Genomic DNA, 25,144 nt, shown 5'->3' with positions numbered 1-25,144 from the left:
TATTATGACTGCCCGATCGGGCAGCTCTGAGCTGCAGACCACAGAGACAGTGCACCTGCTGGGCTGGGAAGGGGGAGCCTGACCCTGTCCCTGAGAAATGTCTTTGGAAAAATGTGGCTCCCTTGATTTGATCAGCCGACGCCAGGTAAAAACACCAGGACCCAGGATAGGGTTTGGCTCAGAAAAGCAAGAGGCCTAGAGAGAGGGTGAGGCCTGCAGGGTCTCTGTTTTTTCAGCTGAGCCACAGCCCTTGGAGTCACGTGACCCTTCTCATGACACATTTTCTCTGGGACTCCCTCCCCTCCTGCTAGAGGGACTGGAAAGAGACTGACGCACAGGCTCCTGGACCTGCTTACTGGACAAGACCTAAATCTGTTTCTGGGCTGCCTCGCTTCCCTCTGTGCTGCGGGACCTCAGCTGGAGTTCTGGATTCTTCCAGGCCATAGCACCTTCATCCATTCAGACATGAGAGACCTACATGGGATGGGAAATCCAGAGGTTGCTGAATAGGAGTCTTCCCCCAACAATTGCCTGGAGAAACAGCTGACTTGCAGAGGAACGGCTGAAACCTGGCATCCCATAACACGTCTTCACTGAGGACTCCTAGGGGGCTCAGTTGGTTAAGCATCTGCCTTTGGCCCAGGTCATGATCCCACGCCCACGGTCCCAGAATCAAGGCCCACGTTGGCTCCATGCTTATCAAAGAGTCTGCTTCTCCCTCCCTCTGCCTCTGCTCATGTGCTTTTTCTCTTTCTCAAATAAATAAATAAACAAATAAAATCTGAAAACAAAACAAAACAAAAAGCGTCTTCACCAGTGAGTCACTTAAACTAGTAAGTGAATTAAACTAGCATTGTCCGCGCGGTCCAGCGAGTCAGCGCCAGCCCGAATTATCAGAAAGGGACGGTTGTCCCGGCTGGCGTCTTCTCTCTCGTCTGCCACGGCTCCTTGGTCCAGGGAGGTCAGTGTTGTTCTGCCCGAGTGGCTCACCATCAACTGAGTCGTTCTCCATAGGAAATCCGTAGCTCTTCTGTTCTCTACAGCCACTGCTGTCTGGGAATTAAGGGAAGAGTTTCATCAGAGGAAGAAAAAAAAAGAGTTTCGGGCGCCAGGTGGCTCATTCGGTTGAACATCCACCTTGGTTTTGGCTCAGGTCATGATCTCAGGGTCATGAGATCCAGGCCTGCAAGGAGCCTGGTGTCTGCTTGAGATTCTCTCTCTCTCCCTGCCCCTCCCACTTGTGCGCGCTCTCTCTCTCTCAAATAAATAAATCTTTTTTTAAAAAAAGAAAGGAAAAAAAATTATATTCATGAAACGTGAAGAAATGGGACTTCCAGAAACTGGGAGGTTCAGAATGGTGGGGACAAGATGGTCCTCTCAAGCCTGAAGGAGCCAAGACCCTCTGACGGCAAGAGCTGGTGGGACGGCGCTCTGCGCTGCGAGGAACCCGCGGTGTCAAGACGCGGTGAAGTGGGTTAAGGATTTTAATCAGAAAACAGGCCCATGTGAGGATCTGGTGCTATTTCATTCAGGGCTATGGTAAACCTCATTGCCTAGCCCAGAAGCTGAGGCAGGACGTTCAAACCCACAGGTCAAAGCAATTCTTTCCTGGAGGTCATCTCGGTCTTGATCGCATGGAATCTGTCTTCTCCCTGGCACTGAAGCATCTTTCAGGGTGTTCATATCGGAAATAGGAATTGCCCCCCCCCTGCTCCTTTGAGCCCTATCCAATTAAAATCTCCCTAATGCAGAATCCTTTAAGGCCCTGGGCGGGGGAGGGAGTGGGGAGAAGGTGTATTTATAGAGAATCTGATAGAAAACACAATTGTGTCACCTTAGGGTGAGTCGGATAAGATATTTACTCAAGACTAACATTTCTTTTAAAAACAATTACTTTTGATATGTATCTAAAGCATCTCATCTGTCTTTTAGGATAAAAACAGATTAAGCTTTTACTTGGTAATAAATTAGATGCCCAAACATTCTAGGCAGCTAATAGAGTATGTGTTTGCTTGCACAAAACTTAAACAAAATTCTCTTGACAGAGAATCACAAGTAAAGGTAATGTTTTCTTTGAAATGGAAAGACTCTAAGGAATTGGTCACTGGAGCTTTAAAGAAATACAAAGTGTGAGAGGCTTCTCCTTCCTAGAAATGTGAGTTTGGGCTCCGGCAGAGGACCCAGGAGGATCTGAGGCTGCAGATTAAAACAGAGAATGCAGGGCAGCTCTGAACGCTCCAGCGGGATGGAGACTTGATGACTTTAGGGAGGGGAACAGGTGCGCGGACCCAGGAAGGTCACCTTGGCCACTTTCTCTTCCCTGGGCACTGGTCCCATCTCAGAAATCTTTCTCTACTCTGGGCTTATTTTTATTTTGTCTTGCAGAGTATTAAAGTGTAACTCTTATTCCAGAATAGCTTTTTTCCTCCTAAAAAATAGCAGATGGTTTATTTAAGTAGTGGCTCTAAAGAGTATTTTATATTTTAAATCTATTGGGCTGTTTATTAATAGATAAGGCCCACAATGGTCATTCTCCTAAGAAGCAAAGACCAACCAGCAGAGGACTCCTTAGCAACAAGGATGTGCCAGGAAGGGGCCCAGCAGCTTGTTTCTCAGCAGGAGTTCATGGAGTTCAGCTGGGGTTCATGGTTAGCCTAGTATCCTCTCAAACCCATCCCAGTAGGAGGGGGTGGGAGAAGCTGGAAATGCTCTGACATCATCGTCGTTACGGGCTGAATGTTTGTGTTCCTCCCTCCCCACACCGAACCACCAAATTCATCTGTTGATCTACCACCTAATAGTATTCGGAGATGGAACTTTGGGACGTGATTATGTTCATATTGGGTCATGAGTAGGCTTGGCGCCATGATGGGATTCCTGCTCTTCTACGAAGAAGAAGAGAGCTCGCGTAAGGCCCTTGGAGCACACGGTGAGAAGGTGCTGGCCCACAAGTCAAGACGAGAGCCCACATCAAGAACCGAATCTGCCTGCACCTTGATCTTGGACGTTCCAGCTTCTAGAACTGTGAGAAATAAATGTCTGCTGTTTAAGCCGCCCCATCTACAGTGCTTTATTATATATAGCAGCCCAAATTATGACAGCCATCAAAAGCAAGAACTTTGGAAGAAGATCCGGTTGAGCCAGGTATACCTCTCTGTGCCCTTGGGCAACTTACTGATCTGTCTGATCCCCAACCTCCTTATCTGCAAAATGGGTATAATGAAGTCCCACCTGACAAGGCAGGGGATTTGCTGGACAGAGAGCAAGCTCGGAGTCACTTGTCCTGACTTGAGCACTGCCATCTTGTGGGAATAGTGGCAGTAGGGAAACGGATGGTTCCTGGCTGCGGACATGTGGGGGACATGTGGGGGACATGTGGGGGATGGTGCCATGCTTTCCTGGTTTGAAGTCAGCAAACTTCAGTTCTTTTGATAAACATTCTTGAGCAAACCCTCGGCTGTGGTCCAGTGGTTTCCACTAACGCTCAGTTCCTCAAGGGGATTGCGGTCACTGAGAAGGAATGACAGAGAAGCACTTCAGTTTCTCTACATAACCAGAAGGTTGGAAGTCAGGGGATGCTGGGTCATCGAGAGGGCATGAGAGTTGGCACCCAGAAAGCCTTCCTGGAGGAGATGGTTCCTCCATATGTGACCTATTCTTCTTGAGTAAACCACTTAATTTTCCCCAAGAAAAATAAGGGAAGTTCAGGTCTTACTGTATGCATCAGCAAAGTATTCTGTATGTCAAAATTTATCAGCTTTCTAATAAGTCAGTTACCTGATTGGAAATCCTCTTTCAAACTAATACCCCAGAAAGTTCCCTCTTTCAGAGTTAACACAAAGCAACTCCTTGTGAGCTTCCATTTGGAGCTGAAATACATCCTCTTCTTTCTGACAGTCCAGCGTTTGTTTAATGGGACAACTGGGGAAAGGAGCAAAGCCAGGCTCCTTGTAGCGTCTCCTGTACGGTGGCTCCTTCCGCTGGCTCCCCTGTTGCTCCGACCAGCGGACTTCAGCAGCCGTGCCTGGCAGCCAGAGAGAGGACAGAGTGGGCCAGACCTGGTGGGCAGACTGCTCTGACCTTGGGCAGAGGCCAGCATGACTGACCAGCCAGTAGTGGACCCGTTTAGTCACTGACGTCTGGTCATGAGCCAAAAGACTGTAGGCTCTAGAAAATGCTTGTATTTTTGTGACATTATTCCTGTGGTGTTTTCAGATTCGGCCAGCGTGTTTCCAGATTGTTAAATGATGTTAAATAAATTCTTTGACTGCATGATTCCGCGTTGGGTTTCTCTTTCTCCTTTTTCTTTCTTTTTCCTCACAGATGTGGGAGGAAGCCATTGCTCTTGGTAAGGAACTTGCCGAACAGTATGAAAACGAGATGTTTGATTACGAACAGCTCAGTGAGTTGCTGGTAAGCCCACTTTTCTTTATAGTTAAATGAACACGGGTGATCTGTGCTTGTTTTTTTGGGATTTCCCTTTCCATTCTAACTCAGAGATTCTCTCCAGGTCTTCTGCAGCGGTGGCCACGGTCCTCCATTTTGTCTAGGAGGATGGTCTTGATGTATTTGCTGGCTGATTCTGGCCCACAAGTACTCACTTATATTCCCAGCAGTGCTTTGGAAGCCAGACTCCACGATTTTTCTGAGCTTTTCTATGTCAGCAACTGCCGGCTCCATGTGTGCACTGCTCTTGGTGGCCCGAGAGACGCTGAGAGTCGCTGCTGGGTTAAAACTGACCCCGTCCATGAGGCGGGTGGGGGTGGGAGAGGAGCCTAGACCCTTCTGCCATTAATTTAGACCAAAATTCTGCCCTTTTAAATTCTTCTTTATTGTATCCCAGTATTTAATTGATACCAGTTTTTTAAATCCTGAAGACTAGCCATTTAATTATAAGAAAAGAACATTTCTGTGGCACCTCTTTGGTTATCAGAAACATGGATAAATCCTACTGGTTACTGAATTCGGCTCTTCTAGTCAGATTCTTTGCTAAACACTGGGGGTGAGTGACAGATTCTGTCAAGGCTACATGGCAAGGTGACCAGATGCCTGTGTCCCGGGCTGAGCCTCCCACATCCTCACACTCCCACCCAACTGGAATTTCCAAAGCTTGAAGAGCCCACCGGAAGATTCTAGAAGAAACTGAATGCTATTAAAACCTGACGTTTTCTTTCTTCCTTTCAGAAAAAGCAGGCTCAGTTTTATGAAAACATCGTGAAAGTGATAAGACCGAAACCAGACTACTTCGCTGTCGGCTACTATGGACAAGGATTCCCCACATTCCTTCGGGTAAATTTTGATTCTGTTGAATCTGAGCCAGGGTTGTTCCCTGGCTCGAGAGCCCCTTCCCATTCTGAGAAGCGATTTGGACTTTGCATTTGTGGGTCAGAGTCTGAATCCGTGCTCTTAACAGCTCTGTGCTTGGCTTAGGGAGTGAAAGAAGGTCTGATAATATTTTCTTTGCATATAAACCTTCCATCTGATTTCTCCTAAACATAACTGGGGATTTACGTGTGTTTTTTTCTTAATTGTGATAAAGTACAGATAACATAAAATTTACCATCTTACCAGTTTGAAGTGATGGTTCCGTACACTGCTGTGCGGTCATCCGTCTGCAAACTTTTTCATCTCTCCAAAGGGAAATTCCATAGCCAGTTAAACAGTAAGTCTGCATTACCCCACTTTCCAGCCCCTGGCAACACCCTGCTCCTTTATGTCTCTAGGAATTGGCCTGTTATCAGTAGCTCATAAAATGAAATCATACAGTGCTCGTCCTTTTGTGTCTGGTCCGTCTCCCTCGGCTTGGTGTTTTCAGGTTATCCGTGTTGGAGCACGTGTCGCTTTCCCCTCCTTTTTATGGCTGAGTAATATTCCACCACACAGTTTTACCATATTTTACTTGTCCATCTGTCCTTCAGTGAACGCTTGGGTTGTTTTGGCTACTGTGAATGATATTGCCATGTATATTTTTAATTATATGAGCAATTGCAAGTGGATTTCCATGGCCGAGTTGCTGGGGACTCTGGGTCAGGCTCCCTCCCTTGGACAGGTGTGTGTCATTTGACACACGATTGAAGACACACTGTGACTGTCCACCGGATGCCCCTTCCCTGGCACTCACAAGGCCAGAGGAGAAGTTGTGTAAATAAATACTTCTTGACCTACTAATAGAATTGTTTGAAGTTTCTCATGGTGCCATTGACCAGTGGGTCATGATTTCTTATCACTCCTTACGATATTTTTTTTAAGACACACGGTTTTCTCTCATGCTGGGAGACCTTGCGTGATTCCTCTGGTTTCCGGGAAGGCGGTCTCTTGCCTGGAATACGGCTGTCTGGGGCAGTTAGATCTGGTCAGGAGGTTTTTCTCATCCCAGAGTGTGTTCCTTTGTCTCTAGTGGTTCTGATCACATGGAAGTCCCTGATAGGGTAAGATCCTCCTTGGTGCCACAAGGAGGAAGGACTTCTTGCTGAGGGCCTGATGTTGTTTATCAGACAACCACCAGTGAGCCTTGCAGGCCTGGTCTGCTCCGAAAAGTGACCTGTTGGTTTGTGCACTCTCTCGGGGTCCTGCGTGACTGGGGCATGGGCCCCGCCCTGTCACTGCTGGTCGGCCCTCTCTCCTTGAGCCAGGACACACCTAAGACAGCAGTCGGTCAGAAGCCCAGATTCTGGAGCAGTCTTCTTACCAAAGAATAACTAAAGGACATTTCATTATAAATTAAGTTATAAATGTTCCCCAAATCAGGGAAGATTTTTGAAATCAATTCTATTTTATATAAAAAACCCAGCTATAGTAGGAGCTTGGAGTCGATGTTGTTAAAGCCTTTAATTAATGTGTATGAATCTGTGGGTGCATTCCCATTTGTGTCTGTAAGAAACAGAGGGACCGACCCTAAACCACAGCTGACCTCTGCTGTGCCGAGGCGTTCCAGCACGTATGTGGCCCTCCAGGGATAGTGCTGTGGCTTAAGGCCACTGACTAGCTCTGCCCTGGCTTCCTGACTTGCTGGGGGTGGGGTGGGCACTTTGCAGTCCCTGAGCGAAGAAACGCCTGGTGTGTGCGGGGAGGGCACACACAATGTGTGCTCCAGGGACCGCACTGGGTCACCTCCCCCGTCCAAAGAACAAAATGCGAAGTGCGAATGAAGAGTTTAATGGGCTTGATTAATATTGAACTGATTACCCAGTTCCCCGCCGCACCTGAATAATTGCATGGGACTATAGCAATATATTTACGATGCTTCACAGATCACCTGTCAGGGGTCAGTCTGACAATGACATTAGCAGTTACAAAAAAGCAGGTGAAATGTTTGGCTGTTTAATGCCTCTGAGAATTGGCTGTCCCTTTTGCTTTGTTTTTCTTTGAGAGTTGGTCTCATTAGGTTGTTTCTTTGGTTTCATTTTTTGGTTGTTTGTTTGTTTGTTTTTTGCCTTCATGTTAATATTTATGGCTCTTACAAGCAATAAATATCTGACTGTATGTATCTTTCTCCCTTATTTTCATGTTTGAAGGGACTGCTTCAGAATGCACAATAATTGACATTTCTAGAAAATGTTAGTGCTGTTTTCATCTGTAACTCACTAGTGTTTTTCTGTTAAAGCCTTTATATACATTTTATTATTGTGTCTTTCTTCCAGTGCAGGGAGTAATAGATGCATGCAAGCTCGCAGTAGCCTGTTACACATTAAATCTTTCTGGATTTCTGAAATGTTTGGCTTTATATGGCCTTAAAAGATGCCCACACTGTGTTTGTATTTCTAATTAAGACTACATATTACTTTGGTTTCTGCTTGACATTATTTTTTCGGGAAAGAGAACATTTTTCTTCCATAATGGGTACTTTAAGACATACCTGAACACAAATTGAAAAAAAATATTCAATTCTTAAACTGTTCCTTCTTTAGTGATCTATAAGGACTCAGATAAGTCAGGGCCAAGGAAGGAAATAAACTGAGTGCCGTAGGATCTCTCTTTATCTTTTAAAAATTAATTAATTAGACAAACTTTAATTTGACTTTGCACGTAGTCTCCAGGAGATGAGGGAAAGAACGTGCAGCAGAATGCTCTCCTGTCTGGCTGGCTGTCTCTCCTCTCGGGCATCTGTCTGCTGGCTGTCTCTCTTCTCGGGCATCCGGCCGGGGTCATGACAGAGGATAAGGCCGCACCTGACTCGCAGCCAGCCAGCCTAGGGTCTCCGGCTCAGGGTCCCCTGGTTGAAATAACAGATCCTGTGAGGGAAAGCGTCAGCCCCAGCCTTCCATTTCTCGGGTCCTGTGGCATCTTTTCCTTGTTACAGTTTTCCTTCAGGATCAGACAGGTGGGCCAGGCAGGGTGTTGGGAGACAGGAGGTATAGGCTCGGGGGGCGTCACACTACCCATTGCCACCTTTCCGTGACTCAGTTGACAACTCAGGACACACCATTGACTTTTGAAGGTACAGAGACCTGCTACATCTTAGAAGCAGAAAATTCCCTAGAGCTACATTTCCTGAGGGACCGTGTCACACCCAGACAGAAATGGCCTCGACAGGGCAGCCTGTGTGAGGAAGAACGCTCGCCTGCCTAACACCCACCCCAGGGACACCTCGCCCTCAAAAAGCACCCCCACTTGGGCTCTCCAGCTCAGAATTTATGGAGGCGACAGAGTGTCATGGGAGATGGACAAAAGCCAGCAGTTCAAAGGAGATCTCTGACACTCTGCCCCCCACTCATCAGTGGGTAATTCTTCACACGAGGCGGCCGTGCGGCGAGGGAAGTGCTGCCATCGCCCTCCGGTTTCTCACCACCAGAGAGGCCGCCGGTCCTCACCCCTCTCTCCTCTGCTCTCGACCCCATTCCCTGGTTCGGCTCTGCCCTTGGCTGCGTCCTCTGAGACGCCGCAGAAGGTCGTGCTCGGGCTCCGAGCGGTGAGCCCCACCTCGGACTCACGGAGTCTCACTTCCTCTCGGGAGACGAAGGCTAGCGCATCGGGGCCTACCCGCAAAGACCCACTTGCCCTCGTGCCTTGACCCTTTCCGCCCGCCTCACGCCCCCCAAAGGTGGGCCCCGATGGCCCCCTCGGTCCCCCGTGGTTCTAGCCAAGCGCCGCTGTCGCACGGAAGCGCAGCCGCGGCCGTCGGGCGTGTGGCCTTCGGTGCTGCTTCGACACCGGCGACTGCTGTGCGCGGCCGGCGCAGTGCTGATTAACAAGGCTGGTGCACTTCCAAGCTGTTCTTCAATCAGCGGCTTTAAAAAAGGAAAAAGAAAGCATCTTTCGAAGATCAGTGCGTTGGCACGTGCGTGGGTCCTGGCCTTCCCCGCTGGTATTTGATGAATGTCATTGTTTCCAGGGGAAAGTTTTCATTTACCGAGGGAAGGAGTACGAGCGCCGGGAAGATTTCGAAGCGCGGCTGTTAACCCAGTTCCCCAACGCCGAGAAAATGAAGACCACGTCCCCACCAGGCGACGACATTAAGAACTCTCCTGGCCAGTGTATCCTTTCCGACAAGCCTGCGGAATGGGACGCGGCCCCCGCGCCGTGCGCCTGGGTGGCTGGGTGGGCCTGGGGGCCCCGTCGCGGCCGACGCGCACCCCGCCCGCTGGTCCTTAACCCCCTTTGCCCTCAGATATCCAGTGCTTCACCGTAAAGCCCAAACTCGATCTGCCCCCGAAATTTCACAGGCCTGTGTCGGAGCAGATTGTAAGGTAAGTACCCTGTGTCTGCCACCCGCCGGGAGGCCGGAGAAGGGCTGGGCGCTAAGAATTTCACCCTCCAGACGGTGGATTGTAGCCTTTGATTCGCTTTCCACATGCTCTTTCTGTTGACTTAGAAGAGCAAGGGAAGCAAATTCTTTCTAGCATCCGAACAGTGAGGGGAGAGGTTAGTGTGTGTTGCCGGTGGGTACAAGACGCTCCTTTCCTGACGTGGGGAGACGAGGAAAACTCAGGAGGACCGAAGGGAAACTCTGGTCTCCTTATGCCCTGCCAGGGGGCTGGGGGTGGGGGCGGTGGTCCCCGCAGAGCTTAGTGGGGCTCCAGCCCAGTCCCAACCCAGCACTTCCGAGTCCACACGCCTGGGGAGGGCCAGAGTGTTTGCGTGCTGTAAGGCAGGACAAGGGATTGGGACATTTGCTTTTCTGGGTGGAGAAGCCCCAGATCCCTGCAACCCCACAATTATGTAATGTGGGATGATGGGGCTGATGGTTAGACCCACTCGCCAGCTGTCCGAATTTGAGGGTTTATGCCTCTCTGGTGAGTTGCCCCTGACCTAGCAGTGCTGTAGAGACCCCCTGCTTGAGATGTTCCGTTGATGTTCCGACTTTTCTTTCTATGCGATCCATGTTCTGGTTAAGAAATTAACCTCTTTGGTGGCCTGATAATGCTCAGAATCTGCTCAGTTCGTATCCTGAAGTGTGGGGGGCTGTGTTCTTCCTCCACATTCCCTCTCCTTTCTTTAACCTTGTATCTCAGCCATGGCGGCAGGTCAGCCAGGACTCCGTTTACCGATGTTTATCAGTTTATGGATGAACGATGGCTGCCACAAGTTTTGCAGCAGTGTATTTCGGAGAGAGGCATTAAAGCCAATAGTGAATCGTAGCTGATGCTCGGCTGTTCGCTGGGACGTGGGGAGGTGGCCGACGTCTCAGTGCTGACAAGGGATGTCTGCCTCTGGCACACGTGTGCCACCCAGCCCTTCCCCAGGGAAAGAAAGGACACACTTGTCGTGCATGCTGTCCTTTTGGTTGCAGACTCTACCTTTGGTAGAGCTGAAACGAAGGCATATAAGGTCTTTTTAAAAATAAGAAACATGTTTGTGGAGCATAAGAAATAACACAGAGGACATGGCGAGATGCAGAGGAGAAGGGAGTTGGGGGAAACTGGAGGGGGAGATGAACCATGAGAGACTGTGGACTCTGAAAAACAATCTAAGGGTTTTGGAGGGGAGGGGGGGGGAGGGGTTCGGGGAGCCTGGTGGTGGGTATTATGGAGGGCACAGATTGCATGGAGCACTGGGTGTGATGCATAAACAATGAATTCTGGTACACTGAAAAGAAATTTAAAAAAAAAGAAATAAAAAAATAAATATATCAATTAGTAGCTCATCTAATCCATGGGAAGTGTTATAGAATGAAAAATAATTCTTAGGAAAAGAATTATAAGTAAAGCTGGATTCTTTACAGTAAAAAAAATTAGAAACATAATTTTTTAAAAAATTAATAAAAGTCATTAAATCATTTCAATAACGTAATCGTTGAATCACTCAGTCAAACTAACAGAGTCAATGGGATTTTGAAGGAGCAAACACCGGAGTGGGGGACCCAGGCCCGTTTCCGCTCTGCCCGCTTCACCTTTTCTCCGCGTGTGCCCGCCTCCCTCCTACTCAGCATCTCCTCTCCCCTGAGGGTTTGCAGGGACAGGGAAGAGGCAAAAACTCAAGGCAATTTTTCCACCTGCCGACATCTCTCTTCCGAGGCTGGCGGGCAGAGAGAGCCACAGCGACCGCTCGGGGTCAGGGTTGGGGGCGCTCGCAGGGCTGCAGGGACCCCACGTCTTAAAAGCATATCGGCTGCTTTGGGGGTTATTAAATGTCTAACGCTTTATCTGTCTCTATAGTTTTTACAGGGTGAATGAAGTCCAGCGGTTTGAATATTCTCGGCCGATACGCAAGGGAGAGAAAAACCCAGACAATGAATTCGCGGTAAAGAAAACAACCAAAAAACCCCCAAAGGGCTCCCTCCACCACCACCGCCCCTGCCTGTGGAAAATGGCCTCAGAGGCCACCACAGGGCAGTATTAGATGCCTTTGTGCCTTGTGTGCAGAAATCCGAATTCCAGATCCTAAGCCCTTCAACTGTAGCGAAAGGATGACCATCTCCTGGACGATGTCGTTAAGGCCTTACATACGTTGCTAGCAGAGGGGACGAGTGCTGGGAGTCTGCTGCTTATGCTCCTGCATCCTCGCTTCCCTCCTCGGCTTCTCTGAGTTGTCTCCCTCTGGGCCCTGGACCCCCGAGCACCCTGCTGGTGTCTCTAATACGAATAGGCAAAGGGGCCTGAGCACTCTGGCTTCTGCTGATGGCAAGCAGTTGGAGGTGAGCGGAGCAGAGACCCGGACACTCCTATTCAGCACCTGAGTTTTCCTGAGTCTTGAGGCCCAGGGGCTCCTGGGTGCCACAGAGTCGTGGGCCCGGTCATTCTCTGTGACGGAGCCACCCTGTGCCTCGGAGGACATCGAGCGGTTTCCCTGTCCCTCTGCCCATTAGATAACGTAGTACCTCCCCAGCTGTGACAACCAACCAAAAAGGTCATCACACCTTGTCCCCTGCATTAGTCATAGAAATAGTAACAGAAATTTTTGCAGCTTTTAAAAAAATACGCATACACTTGGTTTAATGGTTTCCATTTGCAAAGAATATTCTTTGCAATAAAGCGGAGTTCTTTAACACGTCAACATTTCCCCTCCTTCTGGCCTGCAAACTTCCTCGGGAGTCGCTAGGTGGGCCCTTATTTCCATGACCCATTCGCTGCAGGGACTTCCAAGGAGGGCCAGCAGCTCTGCTGGGGACTGCGTCCCCTTGCCTGTCATTCGGAGGTGTCTAGGGGCGCAGAAGGTCAAAGGTGACCTGACCCAGAGTGAAGTTTGGGCCACTGCCAGCCGCGATGCTTCTATCCAGCCTCCCCCTAAAGCCCTCCCTTTCCTGCAGTCTTCCCATGAGAATCTCTAGTCACAGGCCCTTCCTGCCCGAGCCGTGGCCTGGTGTCGACGACGAGCTCATCTTCCGAGAACCCCAGTCATTCCCGCTTCCCACACTGCTGATCTCAAAACGAAGACCCAATTTCTTGGTTGATGCCAGCGTCCCAGGATCCTGCACTCAGTAACTGGTCACTGCGCTGTTGTCTCTAATAGTGAGGGAGGGGACAAGACATCAGCCCCAAGGGGGCGGCTTTCTGAGCCATCTCTGGTGGGGCCCTTGTGGCCACAACATGACCGTTTATGTACATCTCTGGACTGTGGGACTTACAGGCAGTTCCTGAATTTCCCCCACACGTCTCGCCTCCAGCGGCTGCGCCGTATACGGTCATACCGTAGAGAAAGAGACGCACGGACGTCAGGCAAATTGCTGACAGGGGTGCAGCCAATTGGGGGACAGCCAAGAATAACCGAGACCCCTGACATCTGGGGCTTCACTAAGCCTCGTGCTTCTTCCAAATGGCCCTGAAATCCCCTAATGGCCCCGTTAGGCCCTCGCACTTGGATGAGGCTTTCTGAAGCCACGGGATTTAGTCCTTCACACGCCTGACAAAGCCTAAAGCTTCCAGATAAGCGTGGGGCTTTTTGCAGCAGTGAGAAGCGGGGCTCGGCCCCGTTTCGGGAGGCCTGGCTCTGCGGGCGGGACGCTGGGCAGTCCCCCTGCCAGGCTAAGCGCTCTCCGTGGCTGCGCAACAGGGGATGAAACCCTGGGCCCCAAGAGCGGCCGAGGAGGTGGGAGACAGAGAGCTCTGGGTTAGCCTATGCCAGTTGTCCAGAGAGCCCTTGGTGGAGCCCAGGGCCCCAGTGGGCTGTGTCAGCCTCTGGGGAGACCCTGCAGGTGCTCTGAAATGTCACACTGAAATGTCACACTGCTCTTGCCTCGGGCAAGCGCCCAGGGGAACCTTCTCCTAGGTCCCCTTCCTTCTCCCCTCTAGAGCCTCACAGGTGGGGGAACGATGCTTCTCTAAGATCCAGTGCAGCCCCCTGGACTGGCTGATGTCAGCCCACTGTGGCTGGACCCCTCCCAACACACCTGCATGGCCCAGTTATGACCCAGGACAGGGAGAGGGTAGCCGGAAGCAGACCATGGGCTCCCAGATGGGCGAAAGGTCACCGCTGGTTAGCTCACTGCGGGTTTCTGCAGCCTGGGAGAGGCACAGGGGGGTGATGCTCATTGGCTTGCAGCAGTTTCCTGCCACACATAATGTACTGTTCTATGAAGACTCTGGATTATAAAATGGTATCTTATGGAAAATACGCATCTACATCTGCCTTTCTAGTGCTTAGTGAGAAGTCTTGAACAACAGTTACTGAAAGGTTTAAGTTACCGTCTCCAGGGGGTGGGTGATTTGTCCACATCTTTATTTTCTGATGTGAATAGAGATCAGTTGTGCAGGAAACACACTGAAGCCCAGCGTACTGACTGGTCTGCATCTGGCGTGAGCGGTCACTTACATGAAACCCGGATTTCCTTAGCACCCTTCCTGTGGGTTTCTGTTGAACCCGAAGTCAGGCCAACATGGGAGCCTCTTCAAAAATCCCTTTGCTCAGAGGGAACGTCCCTTGTTCTGGCGTACAGAGTCCTCCCTGGCTCTCCAGCTGGGGTTTCTTGCCAAATGCCAGGGAGGCCGGCGCCACCGGCCAGCCAAAGCAGGGGACATTGCTGTGCCTCGTGTGACTGTCCGACTCACAGGCGAAAAGGCACGCAAAAGGGCCACGTGCGATTCCTTGCAGGGAGACCCGTCCCCTGGGAGGACGTGCCTCACAAAGAGTGGTCAGTCCCCATGAGGGCCGACACTGTCCACCTGCTGACATCCTTGTGACCAGTACCGTGTGTGTTTCCTTTGCAGAACATGTGGATCGAGAGAACCATATACACCACGGCGTACAAGTTACCTGGAATTTTAAGGTGGTTTGAGGTCAAATCTGTCTTCATGGTAAGGATACCCCCCCTCCCTGGAGGGATTGTGCGTTGCCCTCTGTTACAGGGTGTGGTGGGCACATGGAGACCCCAGGCCAGATGAGGCTGAGCCCGTCGTCACCCTGCACATTCCCCGGGCCATCGACTGTGCAGGTCCACAAACATTGTTATAGAAATGCTGTGTAATCACGACCAGTGCTAGCTGACGAGAAAACCAGCATTAAGATTTTCTTTCTTCTTACAAAATATTTAAATCTAGTCATTGCTGTGCTGTTTTGACAGCTCTTTCTGTTAACTAAATGAAAAGTTTAAGACAAGTTCCAATTTACATACACTTTTTAAGATCTTTCTTCCTGATGGTTTTATTGCCATTTACATGACAAACGACTTGATTAATAGCAATTGCTTATTTCAAGTAAAAATAGCTTGAGAATATACCCCTCACTGGCACTTTTTTAAAGAAATAATGACTCGCATCTCATTAGCTAAACTTTGCTTTGCCTCAGTGGTGAGCCCTGGGACAGTTCCATCTCCGTGAACCAGAGTTGGGCGGCAGATTCTTACTGAATACACAGAAGTATCAGAGAGTGGGATAAAGAGATCTGATTGAAATATGTATTTTAATTCATGTATCTCAATGCCTTTTGTGTTCAGCCAGCAGGATCTTATCCAGAGGGCTGGTGGCCCCCCCTGGAGTTTATAGTGAGTCTCCTCAAAACTCCCTGCTCAGTTCAACCTGGCTGGAACCTCTCTTCCCAGCCGTGTTTCTGTTTCCTCTCTTTTTCTGTCATCCATGCCCATCTGAGCTCAGGGCCACATCCGCCCCCCCCCATCCCAGGTGCCCCCTCCTGCTTCTCTGAAGCCCTGGGTCTCTCTACCTGTCCCTGCCCTGGGCACTTGGATTTTGTGCTCAGGGAGTGCCCACTCTGTGCCCCCCCCAACACCCAGGCAGCCCAGATGCCTGGAGGGCTCAGAAGGTATGTGGCGGTGACAAGTTTTTGCTGGCACCATTTAGAGCTGGTGATATAGCACGTGAGAGGGCGGAGTAGGGGACACTTGGCGTAAATAGGCACTAAGCTTCCTAATGAACCTCTTCCCAAAGCCCTCAGTAATCCGGGATTTTGTGAGCCAGCCAGATTTCGAGAGGAAGGAGCTTAAGAGCTCAAGGTGGAGAGGGTGAGTCCTGACTTTCTGTAAAGATGTGGTTCTGCCACCGGCGCTGTTTGCCATTTTTAACAAACTAAGAGGCCGGAAGCCGAGTAATCCCAGAGCACAAAACGAAGAGCTGCTCTTGATACCCATCCCACCGCCCTTGCCTTGTGCATGCCCCCCGGGACAATCCGCTGGGGATGTCCAGGGGGTGGCGCCAGCCCTCCCGCTGAATGAAGAGAGGAAACTATTCTTGCTTGAGGCAAACGGGGTCAAGGTCAGGGTCAGCGGTCAGTCAGAACAGAGTCCTGCCCTGAGGTGTGCCATTGGCGAAGGCGTGTGCCTGGGATGCTGCGTTCCAGGCTCTGAGCCCGCCAGGGCCCACGTGGGCCCACCTGGGAGCCACAGTCCTGCTTGGACTACACGCAGTGAGGACGCGGGGCCGACCGGAAGCCACCTTTCTGTACGGGACGGCCTGTCCCTCAGCTCCCAGGCTGCACGGGACAAGTGCAGTGGGTGTTTTCCTCCTCTGTGACTTCCAAGTGTCGCTCTGCAATGTGGGACCTGCCGTGAGCAGAGCTGTCTGTTCTCAGGTCCCTGTTCCCCGTGCTCTCTTTGTCCCTTGCTACAGATACCCTGGGCTTCCAGGCACGGGTAGGGATGCCTCCTACCTCCTTCAGGAGGACCAAAATGCTCCTGTGTTGAGGTGACCCCTGGATGTGGCTTTGTGGCCAGCTGAGCATCTCTTAGAGGAGGCCTGGAGGGCAGGGGCTGCTGTTGTTTTAAACCCAGCCATGTTTTCGTGGCACCTTAGGGCTGAGCCAGAGAGACATGCTCTGCTGGGCCTTGCAGGGAGCTGTTGGGTCCCCAGACAAAGGAGGGCAGTTGCAGGATGGACAGTGGTCCCCTGCCTCCTGCACGAAGTGTCCCGCTGACCGGTGGCCGGTGTTCTGATGAGGCCTGTGAGGTACCATTGGAAGTGGTGACGTGCTCCCCCTGGGGCAGCGGAGCTCTTCCTTCCTAAGAGAGTACATGGTCTACTCTGGAGATCAGGGCAGGGCCCAACCCCCTTCCCTGACCAAACAGGTACCAGAGGATTACAAAGTGCCAAGGCCTCCTGCCTCAGGGACAGTGACAGATGGCTCAGAATTCCTTAAAATCTTACCCTTCTTTTTGTAAGATTTTATTTATTTGACAGAGCTAGCAAACACAAGCAGGGTGGAGGTGAGGGGAATGGCAGAGGGGGAGGGAGAAGCAGACTCCCCACCGAGCAAGGGAGCCTGATGCGGGACTCGATCCCAGCACCCTGGGATCCTCACCCGAACCAAAGGCAGATGGTTCACCGACTGAGCCCCAAAATCTTACCCATTTTAAAAGAAGCAGACCACATGTGTATGCGCACATACTTACACATGTGCACGTGTGTACAGGCACACAACACACACATACACACACACACACACTCGTGCACACACACATACCCCCTCAGAGCCAGCCCGCCTTGTATTATCGCTTCGGAATTTGTGTGCAAGGCCCATGCCTACTGGCAATGCACAGTGATGCAGAGATACCCAGCTGCTCTTGTTGGGTGATAACAGACAACCCCGAAACCGCCCCCACCCCGGGAAGAAAGGTGTGATGGAGGAATAGGAAGCCTGGCCCCCCTTGGGAGTGCTCGTCCTCTGGCAGGACCTCACGGGCCAGAGACACAGCAGAAGACCCTGGCGGGGTGGACGCAGCAGCTGGCCTGGGGTCCAATCTTCTTCCTTCCCCGCAGGTGGAGATCAGCCCCCTGGAGAACGCCATCGAGACCATGCAGCTGACCAATGACAAGATGAACAGCATGGTGCAGCAGCACCTTGATGACCCCAGCCTCCCCATCAACCCCCTCTCCATGCTCCTGAATGGCATCGTGGACCCTGCCGTCATGGGAGGCTTCGCGAATTATGAGAAGGCATGTGACCTGCCTGAGGTCCAGCCCTGTCCCGGGACAGATGTCTCCAGAAATATACCTCCCAGCCCAGAAGCTGTGCTGGTCTCTCTGGCCAACCTCAGCTGTGACTGAGCCAAGGCTGGGGACCCCCTAGAGGTGACCCCTGCTGGCTGCGGAAGGTCAAGGCCCGACCCCGGGCATGACTCCCCTGGGTGTTGTCCTCCCAGGCTGGGCTGACGGAGCTCTGCGGGGCTGCCCTCGGGGGGCTCTCAAGAGTCCTAGGATCACGAAAGGCCAAGAGACACGGTTTTAGTGAGAGACGAAAGGCTTAGAATGTGTGGGATAGGTAGGCATGGCGGGTACACGGCAGAAGGCCGGCTGGGCTCGCTGGAAAGCCTCTCAGTGGGAATGGGCAGAAGTTGAAGGATGTGGGGTGTGGTCTAGACCAGTGGTCGGCACTACGGTCTGCTCTTGACATCAAGTTCGGACTTGGCCGCGGCCATTCACCACTTAGTGTCTGTGACTGTTTTCCTGATGGAAAGGGGCGGCATTGAAGCCCTTCTCAGAAAAGTTTGCTGAGCCCTTGTCCAGACAGAGTAAGAACTGAGGCAGAGAGCAGGCCGCGAGGAGTCATTGCCCTGGACCTAGAGACGGCTCTTGGTTGTAAGCAGCCGGAGGTGGAGGACCAGCCCGGGCTGGGGGGCAGGGCGGGAGTTAGGGCGCTGGGGAGCTGCCTCCCAGCCGGCTGAGCATCCAGGTCAGCTTGGGTTCCGAGGACAGAGATGCCACCCAAAATGCCCCTCCTGGCTGCCCCGTTCAACGTCTCAACATCTGTGGTGTTGGGCCCAAGCAGACGTTTAGCCCGGAGTGCTGGGGAGGGTCCGTCCCCGGCGGTGCGTCTGTTTGACACACACAGGGTGGGCCTGGCTCTCTCCCCGGCTCTGGTGCACAGCCAGGGTGCAGAGTTGGGACCGGGAAGCGGTGTACTGAGTGGCCCTTCCTGTCCCCACCAGGCCTTCTTCACAGATCGGTACCTGCAGGAGCACCCAGAGGCCCATGAGAAGATCGAAAAGCTCAAGGACCTCATCGCATGGCAGGTAAGTGTGGGGTGGCCGCCCTGCAGGCCAGACCCACGTCCTCCTGGGCCACCTCAGCACACACACCAGCCAGCACAGAGGCCTGGGACATGCGCCACAGTGCGCGGAGCCACATGTGTCCCCAGATAACCCACCCCCAGATATATTAACTAGACTCCTAGGCTACATCATGAGGTTGAACACACAGAGCATTCTCACTTACCAGTGAGCCTGGTCTGTCTCTACTGGAAGACTCTGTCTGGTATGGACAGAACTTCAGAGGGAAGCTGAGAGCTGTGATGTGTTCGAGAGCTTGGCTCCTGCCTGTCCCGGGAAGGGCACTCGGGCCGGTGCTGCCCGTGTGGGAGGTGACAGCGGGCCACTGTAGAGCGCCCGCCGCTCACGTTCTCCCTGGTGGTAGCCAGGGCTAGGGGCGTCCACATCGTGTTTTCCCAGCTGTAATTCTGCATATAATGGTGCTTCTGTGCTCGTGCTCCTGAGGTCGCTGAGTCTCACCTTAGAGGGGCCTGCTGTTAGGACGACGTCACGGTAATAAACAGAACATACAAGGTAACACATTGACCAGTTTGACGTCACGGTAATAAGCAGAACATACAAGGTAACACCGTGACCAGTTTGCAGTACAGTCGGGCGACATTAAGCACATTCACACTGCTGTGCGACCATCCCCTCTGTCCGTCTCCCGAACTTTGCCACCTCGCCAAAAACCTCTGCACTGATTCTCCATTCTCCGCCCCTGCAAACCACTCTTCCTCTGTCTGTCTCCATGAACTTGATGGTTCCAGGTGCTTCACATTTGCAGACTCATACGGTAAAGTCATACGGCTCTGGGGACTGGCTTGTTTCACTGAATACAGTCTTCGGGGTTCATCCGTGTTGTAGCCTGAGTCAGAATCTCCGTCCTTGTGGAGCTGAATAACACTCCCTTGCGTGGACAGGCCACATTCGGTTCTTCCGTTCATCCGCCTGTGGACACTCAGGCTCCTTCTGCTGTTTGGCCGTGAACATGGCCACACACGAGTCTGTTCATTTTCCTGCTTTCTGTTCTTTGGGGTGTATTCCCAGAAGTGGCATTTCTGGATCAAACCATGATTCTACTTGTCAATCTTTCAAGGAACCACGTTCCTCTCACCCCCTTGTCAACACTTGTCAGTTTCTAGTTTCTTTTTGTTTTGTTTTTCACAATGGCTGTCCTCATGGGTGTGACTTGGCCACAAATCACTAGACATTTGTTTGCAGTAGAATTACCCTGTGATAATGAACCCGGGGGGGGGGGGGGCTGGCTCCGGTGACCTGACAGGCCAAGGACGGTTCTCTGCGTGGAATATAAGCCTCATGTGGACGGTCTCCCTCTGTTAACAAAAAGAGAGTTTAAAAGTCTGAGTGATTCCATTTTAGATGTAGAAACCAAAAGATACAAAATTCAAACTGCATTGAAGGCTATAACATCATTGCCACACAAAAACTAGTTTGGTCTGCAAAAGTTGTATTGATTTTTTTTTCCTTGTAAGCTTTTACAGCAAATTGGATTTTAAGAGTTTCAAGTCCTACAGAGGAAAATAATTTGTTCCCCAGAGAGAACTTTATGTCAGCACTATGTCATCACCCCTAATAACTATATTAAAGGATGAATTTTAAAGCAGCTCACAGGAAAGCCGAAAAAAAGAATCCATTTTCTAGCAACTTCATTAAATCAAAGGGTGATGGAAAATGCATATTCAAAACATTACCTGTGATTTCGCTTTCATTTGCAAATGTTTGGAAACCCATATTTTAGTATCACTGATTGAGTCATGCAGTCATTAAAAATAAGAAGTTTGGGGTTATCAGGATGCTGTCTTAATGTTTTCGTTTGTGAGTTTGTTTGGTTTGGTTTTTTTCTGGAAGCTCCATCAGGGCAGAGTGAGTCTTTTTCTCTGGGGAATCCCAAAGACTCACTGGCAGAGTTTCCATCACTGATAAGCAATAAGCACATCTTGGTACTGAAACTGGTTGTGAAGGCAGGTTGTTAAATCCCAGGCAGCTCTTGGCTCTGCTCTTGACATCCCCAAACCAGGACGATGCTGACCCGCTTCTCCCAGCTGGGAGCCAGTGGCTGCAGGCGTGTGGGGCCTTCCTCTATGTTTACAGCCGACGCCAGGTCAGAGTGGGCTCCAGCCCCTTCCTCAAAGGCACAGCTCTGCCCTTCCCCAGATGCAGCCGTTTTACTGAGCATCCCTGCCAAGGCCCGAAGATGAGTCCATACAGACCATACACCACCGCTGTGTTGTGCACCTACGTCTCTTTCGAGACGACAAAGACAAAAGACCGGACTCACGCCGCATCCCCAACTGATAAGGGGCTCAGCCGTTGCCCTGCAGGGGTGGTGCTCTTGGAGCACTGAGCTCTGCTCCCTGATGTGCCGTGCGCTGGTGGGCTCTGAGTGAGTGCAGGGGACACACAGGGGCAAACTTCACATGCAGCACTGCTGTTCAGAAGGGCGTCTCAGGAGAGCAGGCTGTGTGCTCATTTTGAACAACCCAAGGTGTTAACTTTGGGGATGTCTTCTCTCCTCTCCCCACTCTGGGCTCTGGGAGACTTTTAAGAAATGGAGATTCCTGAGATCTACTCCAGAGCAAACCAGGACTCCAGAGGTGGGGTTCAGGAACCAGCCCAGAGATGCTGAGGCTCATCCAGCTTGGAACCCACCGAATTACAGGGTCCCCGGAGATCGCTTCAGGCCCCATTCCATGCCCCATGTTTGTATGTTAAGCACCCAGTACGTTAGAGTGTTTGCGCAGAGCATGTTTTTACGCAGAGCCGGGGCTTAGCCCCAGTCGGACACAGAACAGAGGCCAGAAGAAGAAGGTTGCATCTGACAGCGTCAGGGACCTGCAGAAGTGGTCAGTGCTTGTTCCCTCTAGATGTTGCCTGCCAAGCTGCCGCTCACACAGCCCCAGGGACCGAAACCAAACGGTCTTCACTTTAGTCCAGCCGGCAGCTTCTGGTAGGTCAGCGCGTCTGGCCCATTAAGGCTTTTAATCAAACCAACAAGAAAACAACAACAAGAAAATGCAGAGACATTTAGACTGCATTTTATGTATTTGAAAATGGTTGATTCTACACAAAAATGCTTGTATAGGAACTCACGTAGCTGGGCTTTCACCTTGAGACAGCACCCCCACCCTCGACTCCGCACCCAGAGAGATCCAACACATCTGCCATCCCACCAAAAGTTGTCTCCAGCCTGCCTGTGCCATGCCCCGAGGCGGAACTCGGGAAGCATAAGGATTACTGTGAGCATTTTCTAGTGTGGAACCTGACCACACTGCGGCGAGCTCCGGGGAAGCTGCCATCTGTAGGAGTAATTCACGTGGAATGTCAGAACGTCTTCTCCATCGTGAAAGCTCACCTGTACACCCATCGTCCTCTTGGCGGTCACCGGCCAGAAGGGGACGCCTGGCCCGAACCCTGGTGGGGAGGCCCAACTGTCAACGAAACAAGCTTTGAGCCCGTGCAGCCCCAGGGCAGGCTGGGTGGGCTGCCGGGCGGGCTGTGACATGGGGGCCCTGACTTCTTCTGTCTTTCCCCGGAGACCACAACAGGCAATAAATAGCGCCTGCTCCACATGGCAACCAAATACATTTTATGCATTGATTCATCTTGATAAGAGTTCTCAAATTTGTTCACATGAAATTCAATTGTGTACTTATTATCCTGCTTCCTAATAAATCTGCTTATTTAGGTAGGTGTTCTGTCATATTAGGGAAATCTGTTTTTAATCAGGATTTTGATTTAATTATAAATTATTAAGAGGAAGCCTCTTAGCTTGATTGCATTGAGGAATGTCTAACTCCTGGTCCACGATTTGGGGGAAAGCAGAGCCTGGGGAGAGAAGCCCTCCTGAGAGCCCTCCCCACCCCCCAACAGCAGTGATTCTAGAGGGCCTCCGGGGCTGGGGAATGAAAATGTCTCCCTGCGACGCTTTTAAAGGTCAGCTACATCTCTGCGCTTGGGAGTGAAGTGTTGGCACGGATATTTGTGACAGCAGTGTTGGCAGGGAAGCGATTATTTTTAGTTTTAAGGAAGAATAGATTTGGTTTTCCTTTCCAAATAAGAAGATCCTTCAGGACTATAGATCACATATAATTAGATTTTTTTTAAGTTTTTCAATAGGGTTCTCAATTGCCTACAAAGGCGATATTCTGAACTAAAGAAATCTTTGCGTTGTGCCATGACCCTTTGCTAATAGACCAAGTTACAGCTAAACAGATTCAAACTGCAGATCTTTCCAGATTCACGTGGAAGGCACAGATGAGTTTATTCTGGAGTTGGTCGGCCAATGGGAGTCAGGCATAGTCACCGAGTGGCCATTGTGTGCCCAGCACTGCACTGAACGTGTCCAATTTAAAACACAAAGGATTTTAATTTGAGCATTTTGGTCTTTGGGGGTAATGTGCCTGCTGATGACTTTGATTCACGGTTTGATTTGGAAACAAAACAGTTGCATTTTGCACACAGCGCCACTTTCTGCCTGGTGTGCACGCCTCTCTCTAGGCCATTAACCAGGAAATAAGGAGTGTTGACTGCTATGTTTTTCAGATTCCGTTTTTGGCTGAAGGGATCAGGATTCATGGAGACAAAGTCACTGAAGCACTGAGGCCATTTCATGAGAGAATGGAAGCCTGTTTCAAACAGCTGAAGGAGAAAGTGGAAAAGCAATATGGTGTCCGCACCATGGTAAGTGGGGAGCCCTGCAGAAGGGCAGGTGGGCGTCTTTGCGTCACATTGTCCAACTGTGTCGGGCTCACAGGCAGGGTGAGTAAGAGGTATACGTGATGCCTGCTGGGGAAGTAGGATTCGAAGGACCTCGGCCCCCTCGGAAGTCTGTCTGCCAGTAAGCCAGCAACCTCCTTTCAATAACTGGAAATGTCAGGGTGAGTAAGCCTTCATGAGTGTGCCTGATCACCAAGCGCCCTGCTCGCCTGCCTCGGACACAGTCTGTCCTCAGTGCAGTGGGGCCACAGCAAAACTGCCCAGAGGCCCATGGGCCTCAACTTTGGCTGGTCGTGGAGGCCACTCCTACAGCCATACCCCACACACAGAGGGGTAGGGAACACACACGCAACAGTACTCATGTCCTGAGGCAGAGCTGGGGCCTTTGTCCAGTCCAAAGTCAAAGTCGTTGGAGAGAGTTGCTGGGATTACTGAAATTGTCATCAAAGACTTTAAGTCTTAAAGGCGTGGTTACGGGTCTGAGCCAAGAAAGGTAAGCTGGACACAGTCAGGGGAGGAGGTGAGGAGAAAGGCCTGGAGACTGGAAATCGAATGGCAGGCCCGAGGCCGTGCAGACATAGCCGTGCCTGGGATGGAAGAGAATTCACAGGAGAAGCTGGAAAGGTGCCCAGCCTCCAAGAGCCTGGAATGGCAGTGTGGGGCAGGAAGCTTTGCTCTGGATGAAGGGCAGAACTGGGCTTTTGCTAGGAGTTTGTAGAAGTTTCAAGTTTGCGGCTGGGTTCAAGCTCATGATTAGAGTGGCTTGTGATAGGCAGTGATGCAGACTGGCCGGCAGTGAGAGCCTGTGGCAGGCTTGAGATGCTGTTGCGAGCCACGCGTCAAAGCCACCTGGGGGCGAGGCCGAGCCCCGGAAACCAGAACGCCACACAGTGGTCTCTGGGGGCCTTGGTGGGTCCGAACTTTGGCCATCCCTGGACTCTGGAGATGTCCGGCACAGCAGATGATGCAAGGCCTGCTTTCCGTGATTTTCAGGGAAGCAACAGTGTGACACAAAGAGGCAGCAAGGCTTCCGATCTAGAAGCCCAGCCCTTGGCATGAAGGGGGTGAGGGCGCACGTGGTCTCCACCTTCCTGCCAACGAAAGGCGTGCTGCTCACATCGCACGGCACTCTTCTCTCCTTCCGAAAGGACCAGGTGTCCAATGTAGGGCACCATTTTGGGTTCTTTTTCGGCCCAATTCCATCCGTCTGCCAGCAGCTCTCTGTTGCTCTTCCTGTTGAACTCACTTCTTTTCCCCACACACGTGGCTCACTCAGCAGACACTCGTTCATACTCCCCGTGTGCCAGGGACCTTTCCATGTGCTTCACAAGTACGAACTGGCTTCATCCACTTAACACTATGAATGAGGCACCGCGGTCATTGTCATTTGACAGATGGGGAGAAGGGGGACATGCGGTCACACAGTAACAGTGGCCACTGCAGCCACTGATGGAGTTTGAAGCCTGCTGGTCTGACTCCAAGTTTTTGCTTCTAGCCACCACTCAAGTGACACGGCAGAGGTTTCCTTTTTCTTGCTCATGTGGTCGGAGGCTGGTA

The 25,144-nt window shown here is 51.2% G+C and overlaps 1 protein-coding gene across 3 annotated transcripts in view; it reads left to right on the top strand.

The window, feature by feature from the left end:
- The window catches only part of DOCK1 (dedicator of cytokinesis 1), a 485,813-nt gene that overhangs the window by 444,207 nt on the left and 16,462 nt on the right, over positions 1-25,144 (top strand). For 2 of the 3 annotated variants that reach the window (XM_059172849.1, XM_059172848.1), the window contains exons 39-47: positions 4,324-4,413; positions 5,185-5,289; positions 9,332-9,473; positions 9,608-9,686; positions 11,595-11,679; positions 14,583-14,669; positions 17,580-17,756; positions 18,749-18,832; positions 23,414-23,551. In XM_059172849.1, coding sequence (XP_059028832.1) covers positions 4,324-4,413; positions 5,185-5,289; positions 9,332-9,473; positions 9,608-9,686; positions 11,595-11,679; positions 14,583-14,669; positions 17,580-17,756; positions 18,749-18,832; positions 23,414-23,551 — 987 coding nt within the window. Of the gene's footprint in view, positions 1-439; positions 4,414-5,184; positions 5,290-9,331; positions 9,474-9,607; positions 9,687-11,594; positions 11,680-14,582; positions 14,670-17,579; positions 17,757-18,748; positions 18,833-23,413; positions 23,552-25,144 lie in introns of those variants that run through there. The other variant, XM_059172850.1, reaches the window with a different exon arrangement.

This window comes from Mustela lutreola, chromosome 4, assembly GCF_030435805.1.
Source record: "Mustela lutreola isolate mMusLut2 chromosome 4, mMusLut2.pri, whole genome shotgun sequence".
Taxonomy (NCBI): Eukaryota; Metazoa; Chordata; class Mammalia; order Carnivora; family Mustelidae; genus Mustela; species Mustela lutreola.
Note: the sequence above shows the minus strand (reverse complement) of the source record. Positions and strands in the feature narration are given on the sequence as shown.